The following is a 19,571-nucleotide window of genomic DNA, read 5'->3' on the forward strand; positions in this document are numbered from 1 at the left end:
TCATACACCGAACGTAAGATCAACTGCATTGGCTTTAAAGGAATGCTTCAATCCACCAGAAAAGCAGTTGGCAAGCAGATTTACAAACATTTTCAATGTGATATTATCCGAACTAGAGAAACTGCTCAAGGGTTAGCATGTGCAAGAGACTAGAGTCATTTTAAAGATTGATAAGTACTTTGACATTTTATTGTCATGAACTACAGGCCTAGATTAATCTTCTTTGTACTTTTATTTTCATTTTAACCGGCAATAAGAGACTATCTGACTCATCGCAAAATCGCCTTAGGGCAGGATTTAGATCTAGGCGAATGGGTTACTCTGTCATAACGGTGAGGGATATCCTGTACGCCGAAATATAAATCAAATAGGTTATAACAGGATTTATATTTTGGCGGACCCGTCAGTCGAGATCTTAATCAGGCCCATAGTCTTTTGAATAGATCAGTAACTGGAAAGTAAACTGGAAATTTTTTTTAAAATGAATTAAAGGCTTGGACAACTATTATTTTTTAATAAATGTATTATTTTAACCAGTATGAGAAATAACTTAACACATAATGACATGGCTTAGGTTCTTAAATTGGTATGCAACTGGTTAGTGAAATCATAAAAACCTTAGGTGATGTCAGTTTAATCTAGCAGCCGTATGTTTGTTTGGTATCTCCAGTATAGATAAGGACTACGCCCCATTATCTTTATAAAACGTAGGTTCTTGAGAGCAATTTTACATTTTGTTGGTTCGGTTTACTATGACAGGCTTTGTATACATTGTGTTTTATAACTGTTTTAGTTAACCACAAAGCCAACTATTTGATTTGAGAAGTGACCGACGTTTTATCGGAGACACTTCTGGCAAAGTGTTTGTGTTTTAGATATCAATAGGGCTCTTCAACTTATCTTAAACATTAGATACTATCAATACAAAATATCAGAAAGAATGTAACCATATTTGAAAGTTATCCTCCCACCATATATAAGTGTACTTTATCTTTAAGCTTTAAATTGAACATTCTATCAATTGGTGAGTTTGTGGAAACGTAACGCCCATCTCTCAGAAAAATGCCTGTGTGATGCATGTGCAACTAAATCTGTGATGCCTGTTTCTTTTGTTGTCCTCTATACTGGTAAGTCAGTAGCCACTGCATAGTGCCCCTCTAAAGAAACTGCCAAATTAGTAGTTCAATAGAGGTAATTATTATTTATTTTCACACACTTATTCCAACGATGTACACCAATGGAACTTAAATTTTAATATATTCTGCTTACACATTTTTACAGGATACTGAATATTTCTCTCCTGTCTGATATTGGCAAGTGGCTTGTTGATTTACTAGTCTCTCATCTATAGAACAGCAGCAAAAATGCAGATAAAAAAAATTGTCTGAGTGGACCCTTAACTATATTGGTCAGCCCCTGTGCCTAAAGGCATACATGTAATGAAAACTGAGATTTACTAACTTGTGGTCCCATGATGATTATTAATAACTTCAGTCTTGTACACAGCTGTGCTTTAGAATAAGCATCCAAACAGATTTAGGAATGCATACACCCTTGCTTAAATCAATATTGTGCCCACAACTAATGGAAAGTCTGTACTTTTTTAGTTCTCTGTATTGATTAGGACTTACGCCTATCCTGAAATCGTTTTTAGTGAAGAAATCATTGAATCTTTTGTGTCCTCATAACTGATTATGAAAGATCGGAATGCCTCAGTTGTTTATCCTAATTCATTGTTTCATCCAGAAGAAGGCGGACTATGTCGAACTAAAACACCCACAGCACTGTGCTTAAGTGTTTATGATTGCTGTCTGTACACACAAAACAAAATAAATAAATTAGGAATTTTCAGGTTCTGCGTGGATGTTGTTTGTAGAATCTTGTTGCCTGGTGTTTTAATCTGGTTCAAGTGTGTTGTGATTTGAATAGAGGATATTGTGCAGGTTATCGTTTAATTTCAATTTTAGAAAAAAAACATTTTACTGTAATCTTGATAGACTATAACTCATATGTGATGTATTAACATGAATTTAAAATATATCATTTTTGAACATATCTGATATGTTGAGTTTATCAATATGGTCACAGCTGTTGCGCTGCAGCTCTGCTGTATAGTTCATTTTGTAGCACACCTAGAAAATAAACATATGGTTTACAACTAGGGGATATACTTTCTTAATTAGGTTTAACATTAATGACTTCTTGCTGAAGGGTTGCCCTTTCTTATCTCATCAGCACATTTCTATACATTTCCTCAACATACGGAGCACTCTCATGCTAAACCGCTATGCAAATATTTTGTGAAATCTGGATGCTTATACATCGATTAGCTGTTGACCTGGAACGTGCTTTGAACCCGTGTCTGAATTAATTACTTTATGTCACTCCATCCACCAACAGTGAACTTTGGCTCTAGATGAAACATGAGACCAGATGTAGTTTGAGCCTTTTTCAGACATTTACCTAGCTTCCTTCCCATGATCTCCAATAACCCGGTCATCACGACCAAGATTCCTAGAAGAGATACGGCTCAGTTCCATACTGAGTTCTTCTATTAAAGCATCTAGTCCAGAGGTCTGGAATCGAAGTCTGTGCCTGGAGTATCCTGCAAGCTGCTCGTCTGCACCAATTCCTGTCAATACAACCTGCAAAACACAAAAAGAGATAAACAAGGTCTGCCGAGGCTTTATAATAGACCCTAGAACAAGCATTAGGAGTTTGATCATTCTTTAAGTGAATACACTCCTCTTAAAAAAAAACCACACACACAAAAAACCACACAAGAAAAAATACCCTTAGCGGTTTTACAGATAATCAAACACATGCCATGCATTTTGACCTTGGTTTTGCGGCATTCAACTCAGATTCATTCACTCCTCAATATCTCATTGGTGTCCCTCTCCATTACCACAAGCTGAGTTATCTACTCTATTTTTAGAAGAGAGATGATGCTTACCAATGAGGTTCAGAAGGGGTATTGAAACAGGGAGATCCAGAGAAAGCAGTACATACTAAAGAACTCCGGACATGAGCTTAGTTGGGTGGAGCAAACTGGCCTACTTTGGCTTCTCTGAATTAGAAAAGAAGTTAACCGTCCTGGATGAGGCATCTGCTGCATCAATAAAGCTTAGTCCACTGTATCAAAATACATAAAGAGGTCGAGCAAGAGCACCATTCCTATCCAATGAGAATGAGCACAAAGTCAAATTTTTTAGGTCTCGCCTAGCGAATGCAGCACAGCTGCTTCACTTGGCGAGCCTCTATTGTCGCTTTGGGGCGCGAAGGGAGACAAACCATGTGCCCGCCCAGACAGGCGATGGGCACGCGCATGGCGTCTCCTCTCTAGTTTTGGAAGGTGGAGAGGGGCCCTAGTCCAGAGGGCCCTGAAGAGGGTTTCATTGGTAAACGGACATACACACCACGCGGTACATAAATATACAATGAGTTAGGGTTACTGACCTGCAGGATACACAGTCGTTCTAGCACATGGGAAACAAAATAAATAACTTTCCAAAAACAATACTTATTGACACTGAAAATACAGATTTACGTGTGGTGTGTACGTTCTGCCACCTAGTGGTTGAATTAAAAAAAAAAGTTCTGCTTATTTTCAGAAAATGTTCATTGCGAAGTCATCGACAGTAAGATCCTCTAAGATTCTCAATGACTGAGAGTAGTAGTACACAACACCCGAAAGACTGGTTCCAATATTCAGATTGCTTTTGTGTCTTGTTTATGCGGTTGTCAAAGAGTATGGTGACATTGCAGGTTTAGTCGCGCTCCATTCGCACCCGAAATATAACACAAATTTGCCTAACCTCTGGGCCCCCTTCTCTCAGCTGCACAGACTTGTCACAGAAGCACTCTAAACAGAAGCCCTGCATCCGGCCCACTCTCTCTGCTGCAATAATTAGCGTGTTCAGTGTAATTATAAATTCAAGCCATATGCAAATTATTATGCAAGTACACTGATTTACAAGGTTTTAGGAGAGGCAGCTTTTTCAGAGTGCTTTGTGTGTACAATTTCTGTGTGGCTAGTAATGCTTTTGCAGCTGCCCCCAAGTGTTTACACTAGCAGGAAACATGCTGGCACTGTGGTTGTACTTGCCATTGCCAGTGCACAGTGGGTGTTTGATTTGCACACAATCACAATAACTGCATACACTGGGTGTGCGAACAAGGTGGTGCATAGAGTCACGACACTGGCATAAATCAGTTTGTGCTTGTGAGTTAACATCTCTCCAGCCCTCTGTGAATAATGTGTTTATAACTGTGTATAACACAAGGTGTGTATACCTGCCATTGCGGGGCACACTGGGTGCTTCATTTGCACCCATTCAGAATACCTGCATGCACTGGGTTTGAGAACGTGAGAGTGCATACAGTCCCGACACTGGCACAAACTAGATTTGTGTTTGTGAGTTATCAGTTAACACCACTCTAGCTCTGTGCACACTGTGGGCCCGATTCACAGAACTAACTTAAGACAAAATCCTAAACTTACTACCATTTTCGTATTCACAATAGGTACTTACTCATTTTGGTATTCACAGAAGACACTTACTCATTTCGGTATTCACAGAAGTTAGGAGTCCTAAGTTTAGGACTCCTAAATGCCTTCTGTGAATACCGAAAGTCTTAAAATTAGGATTTTTCTCAGTTTAGGAGTCCTAAACTTAGGAGTCCTAACTATACTACTACTAAACTGAGAAAAATCCTAATTTTAAGGCTTACGGTATTCACAGAAGGCATTTAGGAGTCCTAAAGTTAGGAGTCCTAACTTTACTACTACTAAATTGAGAAAAATCCTTATTTTAAGACTTTCGGTATTCACAGAAGGCATTTAGGAGTCCTAAACTTAGGAGTCCTAACTATACTACTACTAAACTGAGAAAAATCCAAATTTTAAGGCTTTCGGTATTCACAGAAGGCATTTAGGAGTCCTAAAGTTAGGAGTCCTAACTTTACTACTACTAAATTGAGAAAAATCCTTATTTTAAGACTTTCGGTATTCACAGAAGGCATTTAGGAGTCCTAAAGTTAGGAGTCCTAAAGTTAGGAGTCCTAACTATACTACTACTAAACTGAGAAAAATCCTAATTTTAAGACTTTCGGTATTCACAGAAGGCATTTAGGAGTCCTAAAGTTAGGACTCCTAACTTCTGTGAATACCGAAATGAGTAAGTGCCTTCTGTGAATACCGAAATGAGTAAGTGCCTTCTGTGAATACCAAAATGGTAGTAAGTTTAGGATTTTGTCTTAAGTTAGTTCTGTGAATCGGGCCCAGTGTGTCTATGAGACATGCACACACTGGGTGTGTGTCTGTAAGCGTGTGAACAGAGCCAGAAGATTTGCTCACAGTAGAGGTGTGTAGACAGTCAAAAAAATTCCAAACAGCAGGCGTATGTCAGTCAGTGTGTACAGACTAAGTTCTGTTCATACTAAGTAGGCGCCTGAGTGTACACCATCCCAACACTGCACTGGTTGGGAGTATACATACAGCCACAACAGTTGCATAAATGTAGGTGGGTGCACACTGCTGATATACTTACAAGCACTGGGTGTGTCAGCAAGCGTCCCTAGGCCCTTACTTGCATTACACCGGATGTGTGTCTAATTTTGCACTATCCTGCCTCTACACACATTGTGTGCCACCGGGACAGAGGAAGAGCACTGCTACATTTGTTGAGTGGATGAGGTGAACATCTATGCCACTCTTTGGAAACACATTTCATGATTCCAATATACATTTTTTGTGGAGTAATCCCATTTGAAGGCTTCTTTGTCCTCTCAATAATTTTTGATATTCTGCATGGTATTCAGCTGCGCACAATGGCACAAAAGTAAGCCAGCAGTGCCTAGCGTAGCATTTGTACTCGCTATGCATCCTCAGGCACAAATTCCTATGTGTAGACAACAGCAGTCATCAGACATGTAAGATGCATAATTTAGGGTACAGCCCACGTTACAAAAGGGATTCAAGGCAATATACACACCGTATACCTCCAATCCACAACACAGTTTTCCACATCTTGCCACAGAATTTCACAGCGCACCACATCATTCAACTCCACAACATGTCAAAACTCAACACACAATACCATCCCACATAATTAACTCTATAACTCACAATCTAACTTTACATCATTCAATTACACTTAATGCTATTTAATTACTATCCACATAATTCTACAGTGCACCATGCAGCATATTTCCACAACTTCACACCACACAATTCCATACCACACAAAATCCACTACAAACAATTCCAATGCAACCCATCTCTCCCTCGCACTTCCACCAAACCTATCATCTCTCCACAACACACCCACTGCCCTTCTCATCTCTCCCTCACACTCCCAAAACCCCCTCTCATCCCGCAATCCCAATGCCCCCTCTCATCCCTCCCTCACTCACTCTCTATCTGCTTTGTATACAGCCTGCTCATACATGCTGCCTTCCTGTACCTCCTCGGGCTGTGCACTAGCTCAACTTTCGCCTCCCCCACACCCCCTCCCCCCGAGTGCCCCTTCCACATGTCCCTCTCTCACTCTTTTTCTCATGCCATCTCTCACCACTCTCTTTCACTCGCTCAAGCACTTTTACACCCCACTCATGTGGTTCACTTAAGGTCTTCGAGCACAATATCTTTCCTGTGCCTTTTCAAGGTTTTCATCCCCCAATCCCACGCTCTCCTCCTCCTCTTGGGGTGCCTTCTGCGTATATACGCGCTCCCTCTTTATATGTCTGCGGCCTGTTCTCCCCTTCTTCCTCTCTTTCTCACACACTCTTTCTGCTCCTCTGTCTGGTGTTCATTCACCACTTTGTGCACAAACTACCTAGCCCTCTCTGTCTTCCTGTCTATCTATTCTCTGCACCTCTCACCCCAATCTAGTCACCATGCCACATATTTCCACAACATAAATACACTACACATCGCACAATACCACCCCACACAATTCCACAACTAACAATTTCAATCCAACCCACATATTTCCACTCCACACCACAGACATTCACAACACTCCAAATAAAAACACATAGGTAAAAGACATTACCACTTACAACACCAATAGCTCTAACTCTCGCAAATGCGAGACCTATTGCATTGCAAATGCTTGTCTTTTAAAGTTAAGGAGAGAATGTTTTTACTTTGCATTATCATCCGGTTGCAGGTAGCAGGGCCTGATAATGAGCAGTGCTCAGTTAGATTTATGGGCCAGACTGGGTCACAGAGGTGAAGAACTGAAGCACAGAAGTATTTAACTCCTAAATTAAAAAAACCTTGCTAACTCAATATTAGAGCATGAGAACAAAATTATGTTTCAGAACGCTTTAAAGTGGGAGAAAATTAAAATGAAGTTAACTAATGATTAACTCTTAATTTAAATTTCTCCCATTTCAAAGTGGAGAATTTACAAGCAGCAGGCTTTTTGGTCCTAGTGGCCACATGATACTGTGCTATAGTTATAACTGTAAAATGTATTTTTTTCAAATGCGTGAAATTTAAAGTAAAGAAAACTTTTTCTATGAATCATTAAGTATTATGCCTTTCTCAACTTTCAACTAAGCCAAATGTGTCCTAATGCTTGAGGAAGAATGTTTATTCACTTAATGTTCCTCCCATTTCAACAAATGCATTGTTCTGTTATAAATATGGCATTATCTCTACAGACCACTGGGTGCAAGATGCTTGATGTTTGCAAATGTGACACTTGGAAATGGGAGAAAACTTAAATGATCATTGTTATAGAATCCATATAAACAAAGTTAATGGTGCAGAGGCAGCATTTAAGAGGTTAAATCAGGGGTCTCCAATATATTCTATAACAAGAGCTACTCATGTTTAACCATGTCACCGACCATGTCATGAGTGATGTAATATGTGACATCATCAGCAGTTATAGTTAGCTCAGCTAACTATAATGGCTGAATTTCTCTAGTTTAGTACAAGTGAAATGTCAGCCTAACTATAACTTCTCTGTAACCTGTGTTTTTTCCGTGAATTTCTAAGGTTTTTTGAATGCTAATCCCTAACTATAACATCCCTGAAACCTTAGTTTTTTTCAGTGGATTTCTAAGGTTTTTTTTAACTAGCAGTCACGTTCGCAGAGTGGTGGAGAAAAGGGGCTGGGCGTCCAACCAGGTCTCATAAATTCCACTGCGTATGACAGGAGCCATAAGGAGGGCTTCTTGGCCCCCAGGGTCCCTCTGGAGTAAAGTAGACTTCATCCCCCAACCAGTTGAATGCCAGGAGGAGCGTTTGCAGAGTAGTGGAGAAAGGGGAGCATGGCTTCCAAAGACCTCTTAGAAATCCCACAGTGTGGGACTTACTGTAGGTAAGAAGAAGGGCAGTTTCCTCAAGGACATCTTTGTGGGCCAACTACCCCTCCTGTTACCTCCAGTAAGTCCCAAACAGCAGGATTGCGGAGTTCTGATAGCAGGCCATGCCCCCTTTCTCCACCAGACTGCCAACATGCCTCCTGGCACGCTCTTGGTTGGGGGATGAAGTGCCCTTCGCTGCTGGGGGTCCCTGGGGGCCAACTAGCCCTCCTGTTACCTCCAGTAAGCCTCACACAGCTGGATTGCTGAGAGGCAGATCCTCCGCTTCCCCAGTTGTATATCTCAGAAATGTTAAAATATCTCAGGAACTACTGAACGGATTTACACCATTTAACAAAAACAATGCTTTCTGAAGCAAGAGCTACTTTTTTGCCAAAGTTGGTGTAATTCCGTTCCGCAGTTCAGGCTGTAGCCGTGTCTAAGGTTTCCTATGAAAATTAACATGCAAAAAAAGCATTTTGCCCCCCCCACCCCAACCCCCTTTTCCCGGTTCTGCTTGATGATCAGCCCAAAACTTTCAACACAATCAGCTGAAGTGAGTGAGCCATTCATTTTTAAAATTTCACAAGGATTCGTCAAACGGCGCCAGAGATATTGGCAAAAGAAAAAACTTTTCAATAGAAACATGGTCCTAATTATACCTACCTACTGGTCGACCGCCAGTAGGTGAATATATATATCTATATTATCTACTGGCGGTCGCCAGTAGATAGTTATAGTTAGGACCGTGTTTCCATAGGAAATCCGCAACATTCTATTTGGAATAACTTTGGCGCCGATTGACGAATCCTCGCGAAATTCTCAAAATAGGTGGGGCGCTCCGCTCCGCTCCTACCCTGAAAGTCTCGGGGGGATTCGTCAAGCGGGGGCTGAGAAAAAGGGGGGGGTCCCAAAACGCGTTTTCCCTATGCATTTTTCCATAGGACCTTTAGTCCGAGCTACAGCCCGAACGGCTGAACAGAATTACTTCAAATTTGGCAGAGAGGTAGCCCTCAGGTCAGGGATGTGCCTTTTGAAGGTCTCGTGTAAATCTGTTCAGTATTTCCTGAGAAAATAGCATTTAAATCAATGTATATATCTATGGGCGTGCTCCGAGCGCGTACCGTAAGCTTACCGTACGCGCACGCCGCCGTGCACGAGCGCGATTCTGATTGGTTGTTAGATCTCAGTAAACATTCGAATCGGTCGAAACCAGGAAGTGTCGGCCGCCATTTTGTCTCTCGCAGTCTGAGGGGGTGAAAAACAAAGGTGGATAACGTGAAAAGGGGGCAGGCTGGACAGTTCCTGACCCCCTAGCCTTTGTCAGGGGGTCCCAGAAGGACCCCCAAGGGCAAAAATTTATTTTAATTTTTTCTGCAAAAAAATTGCCGAATGCGCGTAGCGTACGGCGTAAATGGAGAAATTCCGCGAGGAGAAATTCCGCGAACTTCGCGTAACTATTACGCGTACCGTGCGCGCACGGCAAAAAAAAAATTTCAAAAAGGAAAGCTTAAAAAAAAATAAAAAAAATTGTAAGGTTGGCTCTTAAAAGAGCCGTTGGGTTAATACAGGGATGTAGGAAAGAAAGAATGGGAATATTATGAGCGTCTACAAACGTGCTGGTCTATCTTATTGTTAATAAGGGAAACACTGGTCTCCCCAAAAACATAAGACCACAACACGTTGTACACCTCATTGCAACCCTCCCAAATCGAGGGTTAATGTCCAGAGGAGCAGAAGAAGGTGATGCTCCCACCTCAGAGGAAGGGCTCAGCTGAGCTGCCGATGATTTACTCGGCTGAGCTTCTGAGGTTGGGCTCAGGTGACTTACTGAAGAGTTTTCTCCAGTATGTCGAGCAAAGGTCCTGGGATGTCTATCCCTAAGGTGTCTCTTCATAGAGTGATTTCCAAAGGAATACTTCTTCCTTGGATCTCCTCTAGATAAAACACGGTCACAAAGTGTGCAAGTGACCAATGGAGCATTGACCTTTTTCTGCCCCTCTGGAAAAGTAAAATACTCCCACACAAAAGAATCCTTTTGTTTCCTCCTTCTCTGTCTGATGATGGTGCTGCTAGGCTCACTCTCAGAAGAGGTCTGCTGCTCTGCCATTGTATCTCAATGTCAATTCAGCTCCTTCTCCTAGGGGATCTCAAGCAGTAATGAGGGGAATGGGTGTGGTGTGGGAAGTTTCTGGAACTGAAAGTAGTTTCAACCAATGAAAAGTGTTCTTTGTGGATCACATGACCTACCGTGCGCGCTCCGTAAGCTTACGGTACGCGCTCGTAAACAAGTACGCATGCGCAAACGTGACGCTTACGGAGCGCTTACGGAGCGCGTACGTAAGACGCACTCGCGCATGCGCATTACACGCCCCTGCGTAACCGCGACGTTGCTTCCGCGCAACGCGCATGCGTGTACGCGTACGTCACGTACGTATCACGTAAGCGCACTGTACTTATGACGTACGGAGCGCGTAGCGTCAGCTTACCGTACGCGCATCGTATCACGTAAGCGCACCGTACTTATGACGTACGGAGCGCGTAGCGTCAGCTTACCGTACGCGCACGGAAAAAAATGCATAAAAAAAAAATTCACCATTCCATAATGCAGGATATAGTACATATATTATTTTATACATAGGTTTACCAAAAATCTCCCAAAAAAATTTGCATTTAAAAAACCGTACAAATTCACTGAAAAAACCATAGGTTTCACACACGTTATAGTTAGGAATTAGCATTTAAAAAACCTTGCAAATTCACTGAAAAAACCATAGGTTTCACACATGTTATAGTTAGCTGGACATTTCACTCGTAAAAAACCAATGAAATTCCCCCGTTATAGTTAGTGCAGGCAACTATAACTCACGCGACCGCAATCCTCTGTTGATGCTAATACTGTATCTTTAGCTATATATATATATTACAAATATTTATTTTTCATAAAGACACATATGTCATCAGTGATGTAATATCTGACATCATCAGCAGAGGATTGCGGTCGCGTGAGTTATAGTTGCCTGCACTAACTATAACGGGGGAATTTCATTGGTTTTTTACGAGTGAAATGTCCAGCTAACTATAACATGTGTGAAAACTATGGTTTTTTCAGTGAATATAGATATAAATGTATACTCACAAAAAAAAACTCCTGCTTCAAAGGAGGACGGCACTCAGAAGCGGTGAAAAAGTAAATATAAATGCAACAACAGCAGCAGCCACATGTTTTGGGTGGAACCCAGCCTTGCTCACAACGCATGGCGCCATCTTGTGTATTTTTTGGTCACATGAAAGTAAAGTGATCAAAAACATAAAAGACCTATCACAGAAATTATCAAGTGTAAGTTGATACATATTTGGGCAATACACTACATTTCTTTTGTTAACATGTCGGAGGAGGTTGTAATACAAATAATGGTAATAGTATGTTAATAAAATGAGAAGTTCTGAAAGTAAAGTATGATCAAATAAAGTAAATGGACACTCTGCTGGCCACATAAGGTAACAAATTACACATATTGACCACCAGTGGGCAAACTACCATCACACATCTATTGCTAATGTTCAGCCAATAAATACTTTTCTACAAACTCCAACAAAATACAAATCTCATTATGGATATTCAAAATTCTAAATATAGTCGAACTGCGTAGAGCGGAGCTGGACGCGGATCTTCTTTCTACCTAAAGATGTACAGAGCATGTGCTCTACTTGCAAAAATAGTCCTGAGTCTTATTACCATTGTATTTTATTGTTCTATGGCCAACCATTGTACCATCACAGCTGTTTAATAAAAAGAGAATCAAAAAAAAAATTCTAAACTTAACGAAAAGAGTACAAGGAGTTAAAAAACGAAATATATTGGTAGATAACCTACTGGCGATTGCCAGTAGGTAGTTATAGTTAGGATCTAGTTTCCATTGGAAAAGCGTTTTCTCTTTTGCCAATACCTTTGGCGCCATATGACGAATCGTCCCGAAATTTTCAAAACGAATGGTTCACTTAGGTCAGCTCCTGTTGTGAAAGTTTCGCGGTGATTTGTCAAGATGGGGCCGAGAAAAAAGGGGGTTCTCAAAACACGTTTTCCCCATGTTAACTTCCATAGGAATTTTGAAACAGGCTGCAGCCCGAACTACCGAACGGAATTACACCAAATTTGGCAAAAGGGTAGGTCTTGGTTCAGAGCGCGCCTTTTAAAAAAAAAAAAAATGGTGTAAATCCATTCAGTAGTTGCTGAGAAATTCAAAAAATTTAAATATTGATATCTGAGCACCAAGGAGGATTCGCAAACCCTCCCGAGCACGTACTTCATTCTGATTGGCTGCCAATACTCCAAACCAGGAAGTGTTCGCAGCCATCTCGTGACTCGATAATCGAGTCACAAGAAATCAGTAGAAAAAGAGATGAACAAGCATTTACAATGTAATAGGTCTCGCAATTACATTGTTTTGAGCTATTGGCATTGAAAATGTTATTGTTTTTTTTTTACCTTCGTGGGACGGGGGGGGGGGGGGGGGGGGGCGGCGGCGGCGCTTTGCTCGTGACGAGCCCAACTCGTCATGAGGCACAGTGGAGCTGTGCTCATAACGAGCTGAGCTCGACAAGACTCCGCCCACTAATTGATTCTCCCGCACAGGCGAGGAATCAATTACGCGTGGGCGGAGCACGACCGTTATGACGAGCCTAGCTCGTCATGAGCACAGCTCCACTGTGCCTCATGACGAGCTGGGCTCGTCATAAGCACACAACGGGTTAATCAAGTAATGGCGTTGCAAATGACAATGTCTTTTACCCCCCTGTTGACCCCCGCAAAGCTCATCAGCATGTGACCATCACGGTTTACCGCGCACCCAACAAATCCAGAATGGACAGCTGATTCTCCCAGTGGAGCTATTTCACGAAACTCGCTTAAAAGGCCATTAGGATTGTATTTTAAGTGCGCGTTTACTGTATATTTGGACCAGTGGCTCAGCTATCAATAGTGCAGAGTGGAGGAGGCAATGAGGTGCGCACCTCATCCAAATAATAGCAGTTTTTTGTTATTTTAGATTTTGTACTGCCAAACAATGGTTTCGGGACATTTTCTGTGCTTACGGTAGAACCCAGCTCTAGTTAAGCACTGGTTGGTGAGAAGAAGGAAGATGAGGAGGGTTTGTGTTCAGGTGATGACAGAGCGCACCATTATCTTTGTAAAGAGAAACGTCACACGTAAAAACGCACTCGGTGTCAATTTCTGTGAGAATCCAGCTCAAGACAGTGAGCAGAGCCTCTTTCCGAAACCGAGGCACACGTCGCAGGGTGACGGTGCAGAAAATGTGAAGTACACCTAACTGGAAGCTTCCATGAGAATCCCACTTACAGCAAATACTGTACTGATCACTCTGTTACTAAACAACTGCTCTAAAAAACACAAAAACAGAATCTTAGTTAGGCCCCTGAAGAGCAGAACATATTCCCTTCTACACTACAAAGCATGCTCCCTTTCAGGCGTGAACATTCGCATTACATAACACAGCAATAAAAACCAGCAAACGGAACGAAAGTGAAGGGAAACAAGGATTACCTTCCTGACGGAATTTAGCGCCACAGAATAATTGGCAACATAACGAAAGTACAGTTTTTATATCGCAAGAGCCTCTTAGAAGGTAGGCTATTCAGTAGACATGTGGACTTCAGTAGTGGTAGTTTATGGTTGGCTGTTAAGTGGGTGAGGGGGCCAGAAAGGATGACAAAAATGGAGCACAGCGCTATAAATCCAGCCATACCGGTAATTTACACAAGCCAAGGCTTTCCTCAAGAGTGCTGGCCCATTAATGTTCCTGGTTGGGGGGGAGGGGGAGATATCTCCCGAGGGAAAGCACAGGCCCTTCTGGCCAGTATACACCAAGAACATATGGGGCAGTGGCGACCTGGCAGGCATCCACCCACCAGACTTAAAGAACATCCATAAATCCAGTGGAGCGGAGTCAAGGGATCCATTGGACCGGTCCCCCAACGCTGAAAGAGTGCGCTGTTCACACACAGCAGACTGAAAAACATATAGAGCACACATACAGCAGACACCCACCCAAACAGCAGCCACACCACACACAGAAGACACCAACCGACCCACTTACCCAATAAACAGACACCCACCCACACAGCAGACACCCACCCATCCACTCAGCAGACACACCGAACACACACAGTAGACAGACACCCTCTGCCCAAGAGGATTTCACACATCCCAGCCAATCTGTTCTGCGGCCTGGAGGGGCCACCCTCCCCTCTGCCAGAGCTGTGTGTGAGGTGCCTAGGAAAAGCCCACGGCCTGTTGTCATGGCAGGGCTCCAAGGTTGAAAGAAAAACAAATGGCTCAGGGTGCAGGAAATCACGAGGGCCATTTGCATAAGTGGGCGATGGTTACAATTCACTCTTATAAAAGGACTTTGGAGTCCGGTGCCCAAGAGCACACCGTGCTGCACGTGGAGCCGATACTCCGGACATTGCACCAATGCTCAGACAGGAACAATAGAGGGAGCTTCTCACACAGACAAGAACAACAGAGGGCGCCTCTCACACAGACAGGATCAGGGGGCACATCTCACACAGACAGGAACAACAGAGGGCGCTTCTCACAGACAGGAACAACAGAGGACGCTTCTCACACAGACAGGAATAACAGGGGGCGCATCTCACACAGACAGGTACAACAGAGGGCGCTTCTCACACAGACAGGATCAGGGGGCACATCTCACACAGAGAGGAACAACAGAGGGCGCTTCTCACAGACAGGAACAACAAAGGACGCTTCTCACACAGACAGGAATAACAGGGGGCGCATCTCACACAGACGGGTACAATAGAGGGCGCTTTTCAAACAGACAGGTACAACAGAGGGCGCTTCTCACACAGACAGGAACAGGGGGCGCATCTCACACAGACAGGAACAGAGGACGCTTCTCACAGAGACAGGAACAACAGGGGGCGCATCTCACACAGACAGGTACAACAGAGGGCGCTTCTCACACAGACAGGAACAGGGTGCGCATCTCACACAGACGGGAACAACAGAGGACGCTTCTCACACAGCAGGAACAACAGAGGACGCTTCTCACACAGCTGGAACAACAGAGGGCACTTCTCACACAGACAGGACCAACAGAGGGCGCTTCTCACACAGACAGAAACAACAGAGGGTGCATCTCACACAGACAGGACCAACAGAGGGCGCTTCTCACATATAGGTACAACAGAGGGTGCTTCTCAAAGACCGACAAGAATAACAGAGGGCGCATCTCACACAGACAGGACCAACAGAGGGCGCTTCTCACACAGACAGACAGGAACAACAGAGGGTGCACCTCACACAGACAGGAACAACAGAGGGCGCTTCTCACAGACAGGTACAACACAGGGTGCTTCTCACACAGACCGGAACAACAGAGGACGCATCTCACACAGACAGGACCAACAGACGGCGCATCTCACACAGACAGGAACAACAGAGGGTGCATCTCACACAGACAGTAACAACAGAGGGTGCTTCTCACACAGACAGGAACAACAGAGGCAGCTTCTCACACAGACAGACAGGAACAACAGAGGGAGCTTCTCACACAGACAGACAGGAACAGCAGAGGGTGCATCTCACACAGACAGGCACAACAGAGGGCGCTTCTCACACAGACGGAAACAACAGAGGGCGCTTCTCACACAGATAGGAACAGAGGGTGCTTCTCACACAGACAGGAACAACAGGGGGTGCATCTCACACAGACACGTACAACAGTGGCCGCTTCTCACACAGACAGGAACAACAGAGCGCGCTTTTCACACAGACAGGAACAACAGAGGGCGCTTCTCACAGACAGGAACAACAGAGGGCGCTTCTCACACAGACAGGAACCACAGAGGCCGCTTCTCACACAGACAGGAACAGAGGGTGCATCTCACACAGACAGGAACAACAGAGGGCGCTTCTCACACAGACAGGAACAACAGAGGGAGCTTCTCATACAGACAGACAGGAACAACAGGGTGCATCTCACAGACAGGAACAACAGAGGGCGCTTCTCACATACAGGTACAACAGAGGGTGCTTTTCACACAGATAGGAATAACAGACGGCGCATCTCACACAGACAGGCAATAGGCGCATTGTTTTAGCTTTGCCCCCTCTATCAAAAGCCTGGGTTATCTGTTCGCGTCCTTACGTTGAATTTCTCTCTGTGGCGCCCATTCACCCCCTCTGTGAGCTATTCCAGGCGCGTGCTCCGTCACAACAGGCCCAATCAGAGAGCCAGAGTGGCGCGTGCTGCAGGCATGAAGGCAGCATGACAGAGTTTCAGCTTGCTGAACTCTCCCTGAACCTTCCCTTAACACGCCCCATCAGATAAGAGAATAGCCATAAAACTGAAGGAAGCCGTAGACCAGGTGTCCCAAGGGCGTGCACAGAAAAGCCACAGGGCAGTAACCAAAAAGCCTACAGAGCAATCGAAATGCAGGGTTTTAAATAAATATGGACATTGACCAATTGAAAGCATGGGCGGGATCAGAAGTCCTTCTCCAAAAATACTTTTACCCCAATAACTCTCGCTACGCGACCTAAACACCAGAAAAGGGGGCAGGGTAGCCAACTCCCCGGGGCTTAAATATATTTGAGGTGGGGAGGCCTGGGGCCTTTTAATCAATGGGGCGGGGGCCTCGCAGGCCCCCTCAAGCCCCGGGGACCACCACCTCCACATCCCTTTTTACACCACTCTGCAAACGGGCCTCTTGGCACACTGGTGGTGGGGTGATGAGGTTCCCTTGTGGCGTGAGGACCTCAGGACTGAAGTGGACTTTATCCCCCGAGCAGCAGTGCGCCAGGAGGCATGTTTGCAGAGTGGTGTAAAAAGGGGGCTGGGCCTCGGACCACTCTCAGCAATCCAGCTGTGTGGGGCCTACTGGAGGCACCTCGTGGGCTAGTTGGCCCCCAGGGACCCTCATGAGGAAAGGGGACTTTATCCCCCAACCACGAGAGCGCCAGGAGGCGCGTTTGCAGGTGTCCAACTTTCAGCAATCCCACTGTGTGGGGCTTACTGGAGGTAAGAGGTAGGCTAGTTGCCCCCTAAGGATGTCCTTGGGAGCCAACTACTCCTCTTGTTACCTCCAGTAAGTCCCACACAGTAGGATTGCCAAGACGTCTTCGGATGCCACACCCTCTTTCTCCACCACTCTGCAAACTTGCCTCCTGGACTATGGGATGGGGGATAAAGTCCACTTTACTCCTGACAGACATTGGGGACCAAGATGCCCTCCTGGTACTACCTGTAAGTCCTACGCAGCAGACTTCCTTAGCGCTGGTCGGCGGCCCAGCACCATTTCTTTACCACTCTGCAAACGCGACTACTAGTTAAAGAAGCATCTTTCTGCACCTCTGACTTTGAGGTAGTTTTAATACCTCTGCCCTATTATGTACTAGGGCCTTGCAGGGGAGGTCATGCCAATCACAGGGTACCCCAACCCATAGTGTACACTAGAGTATGTAGGCGTTTTCACTGTATTCTAAGTGTCTTTTAGCATAGCACTGGCTCTAGGCCTGGTTAGTCAGAGTCCGTTACCACCAGTACCCGTCAGCAAAAAGTTGGGGGCACAGGATGACTTTGGAACAAGGCCCCTTTTTGCACCTTTGTTGGTTCTTTCTGCATATCTCTTGCTTCTTTCTGCACCTTTCTTTGTCTTTCTGGACATCTGTTGCCTCTTTCTGCATTTCTCTTGCTTCTTTCTGAACCTTTCTTCCTCTTTCTGCATATGTCCTACCTATGTAGGTATAGTTCGCAATTAGCATTTAAAAAACCTTAGAAATTCACTGAAAAAAAACATAGGTTTCAGGGTCGTTATAGTTAGAAATTAGCATTTAAAAAACCTTTATAATTCACTGAAAAAACCATAGGTTTTAGGGACGCTATAATTAGTTGGACATTTCACTCGTACAAAACCAGAGAAATTAGGCCGTTATAGTTAGTTGAGGTAACTATACCTTGCACCCCTGCAATGCACTGCTGATGACATCACATATTACATCACTCATGACTTGGTCAGTGACATCACTCATGACATCTCAAATGACATCACTGATGACATAATTCACATGATAATCTGATGCACCTCCTCACATGCTAATATAACCTTTGATAACACCCACTAAAATGCAAACTACCATTTTTGAAACCAAAGACACACCAATACCAGTTACTACATACCCACTCAATGATTCCTAGGTCAACACACACATCTACTCATTCACCCATACAGTCACTCGTACATGCATTCACTTATTAATACAGCACTATCATATGCACTCATACACCTATACAGACACTCACACACCGCCACTCACCATAGTTACTCACACAGTCAGTCATGCAAAGAATCAATCACACTCCCATTTACTCACCTACACAATTATACACACACACCACCTCACTTATTCATACAGATACTAACACATACTTACTCTCTTATACAATCACTGACACAAGCACACACTCATCCATACAGGCACACTCCCAATCACTCACTCTCACATATAGTCATTAATATACTCCAACACTCACATATACTGCCTTTCACATATGTAGTTACTCATATGTACCACTGAGACACCTAAACACTCACGAACACACCCATACACACACACACTCACCCACCCATACAGCCCTTCACAGACGCACTCTTGAAACCCATACACAGTGAATGACTCACTCACATCTATGCACAGAGTCACCCCCCCACCCACCAACACAGACACTCAGGCACCCATACAGATACTTAGACAACCAATCAATAACCCATATAGACACTCATGTAGCTACTCACCAACCCATGCACACCAACAGACTGATACAGACATTCACACAGTTTAGTCTCTAACTCATGCATTCAGTAAGGCTCGTTTAATCACTCACTTATAAAGTCTTTCACACACCTACTAAATCATCCATATAGACACTCGTACACCCACTCATTCTTCAATAAAACATATTTAAACTTTACAGAAACACAGTCACTGGATGATGTCATCAGTTATGTCATTTGAGATGTCATCAGTGTTGTCACTGACCATGTCATGAGGGATGTAATATGTGACGTCATCAGCAGTGCATTGCAGGGGCACAAGTTATAGTTACCTCAACTAACTACAACGGCCGAATTTCTCTGGTTTTGTACAAGTGAAATGTCCAACTAACTATAACGTCCCTGAAACCTATGGTTTTTTTCAGTGA

At 43.9% G+C, this 19,571-nt stretch overlaps 1 protein-coding gene across 4 annotated transcripts in view; it reads right to left on the reverse strand.

Moving 5' to 3' along the window:
- Positions 1-19,571, reverse strand: part of LOC146858039 (asparagine synthetase domain-containing protein 1-like) — a 119,144-nt gene that overhangs the window by 29,913 nt on the left and 69,660 nt on the right. For 3 of the 4 annotated variants that reach the window (XM_085648816.1, XM_085648818.1, XM_085648817.1), the window contains exon 6: positions 2,464-2,645. In XM_085648816.1, the coding sequence (XP_085504942.1) occupies positions 2,464-2,645 (182 nt within the window). Of the gene's footprint in view, positions 1-2,463; positions 2,646-19,571 lie in introns of those variants that run through there. The other variant, XM_085648819.1, reaches the window with a different exon arrangement.

Source organism: Triturus cristatus, chromosome 3_2 (assembly GCF_964204655.1).
Source record: "Triturus cristatus chromosome 3_2, aTriCri1.1, whole genome shotgun sequence".
Lineage (NCBI taxonomy): Eukaryota > Metazoa > Chordata > Amphibia > Caudata > Salamandridae > Triturus > Triturus cristatus.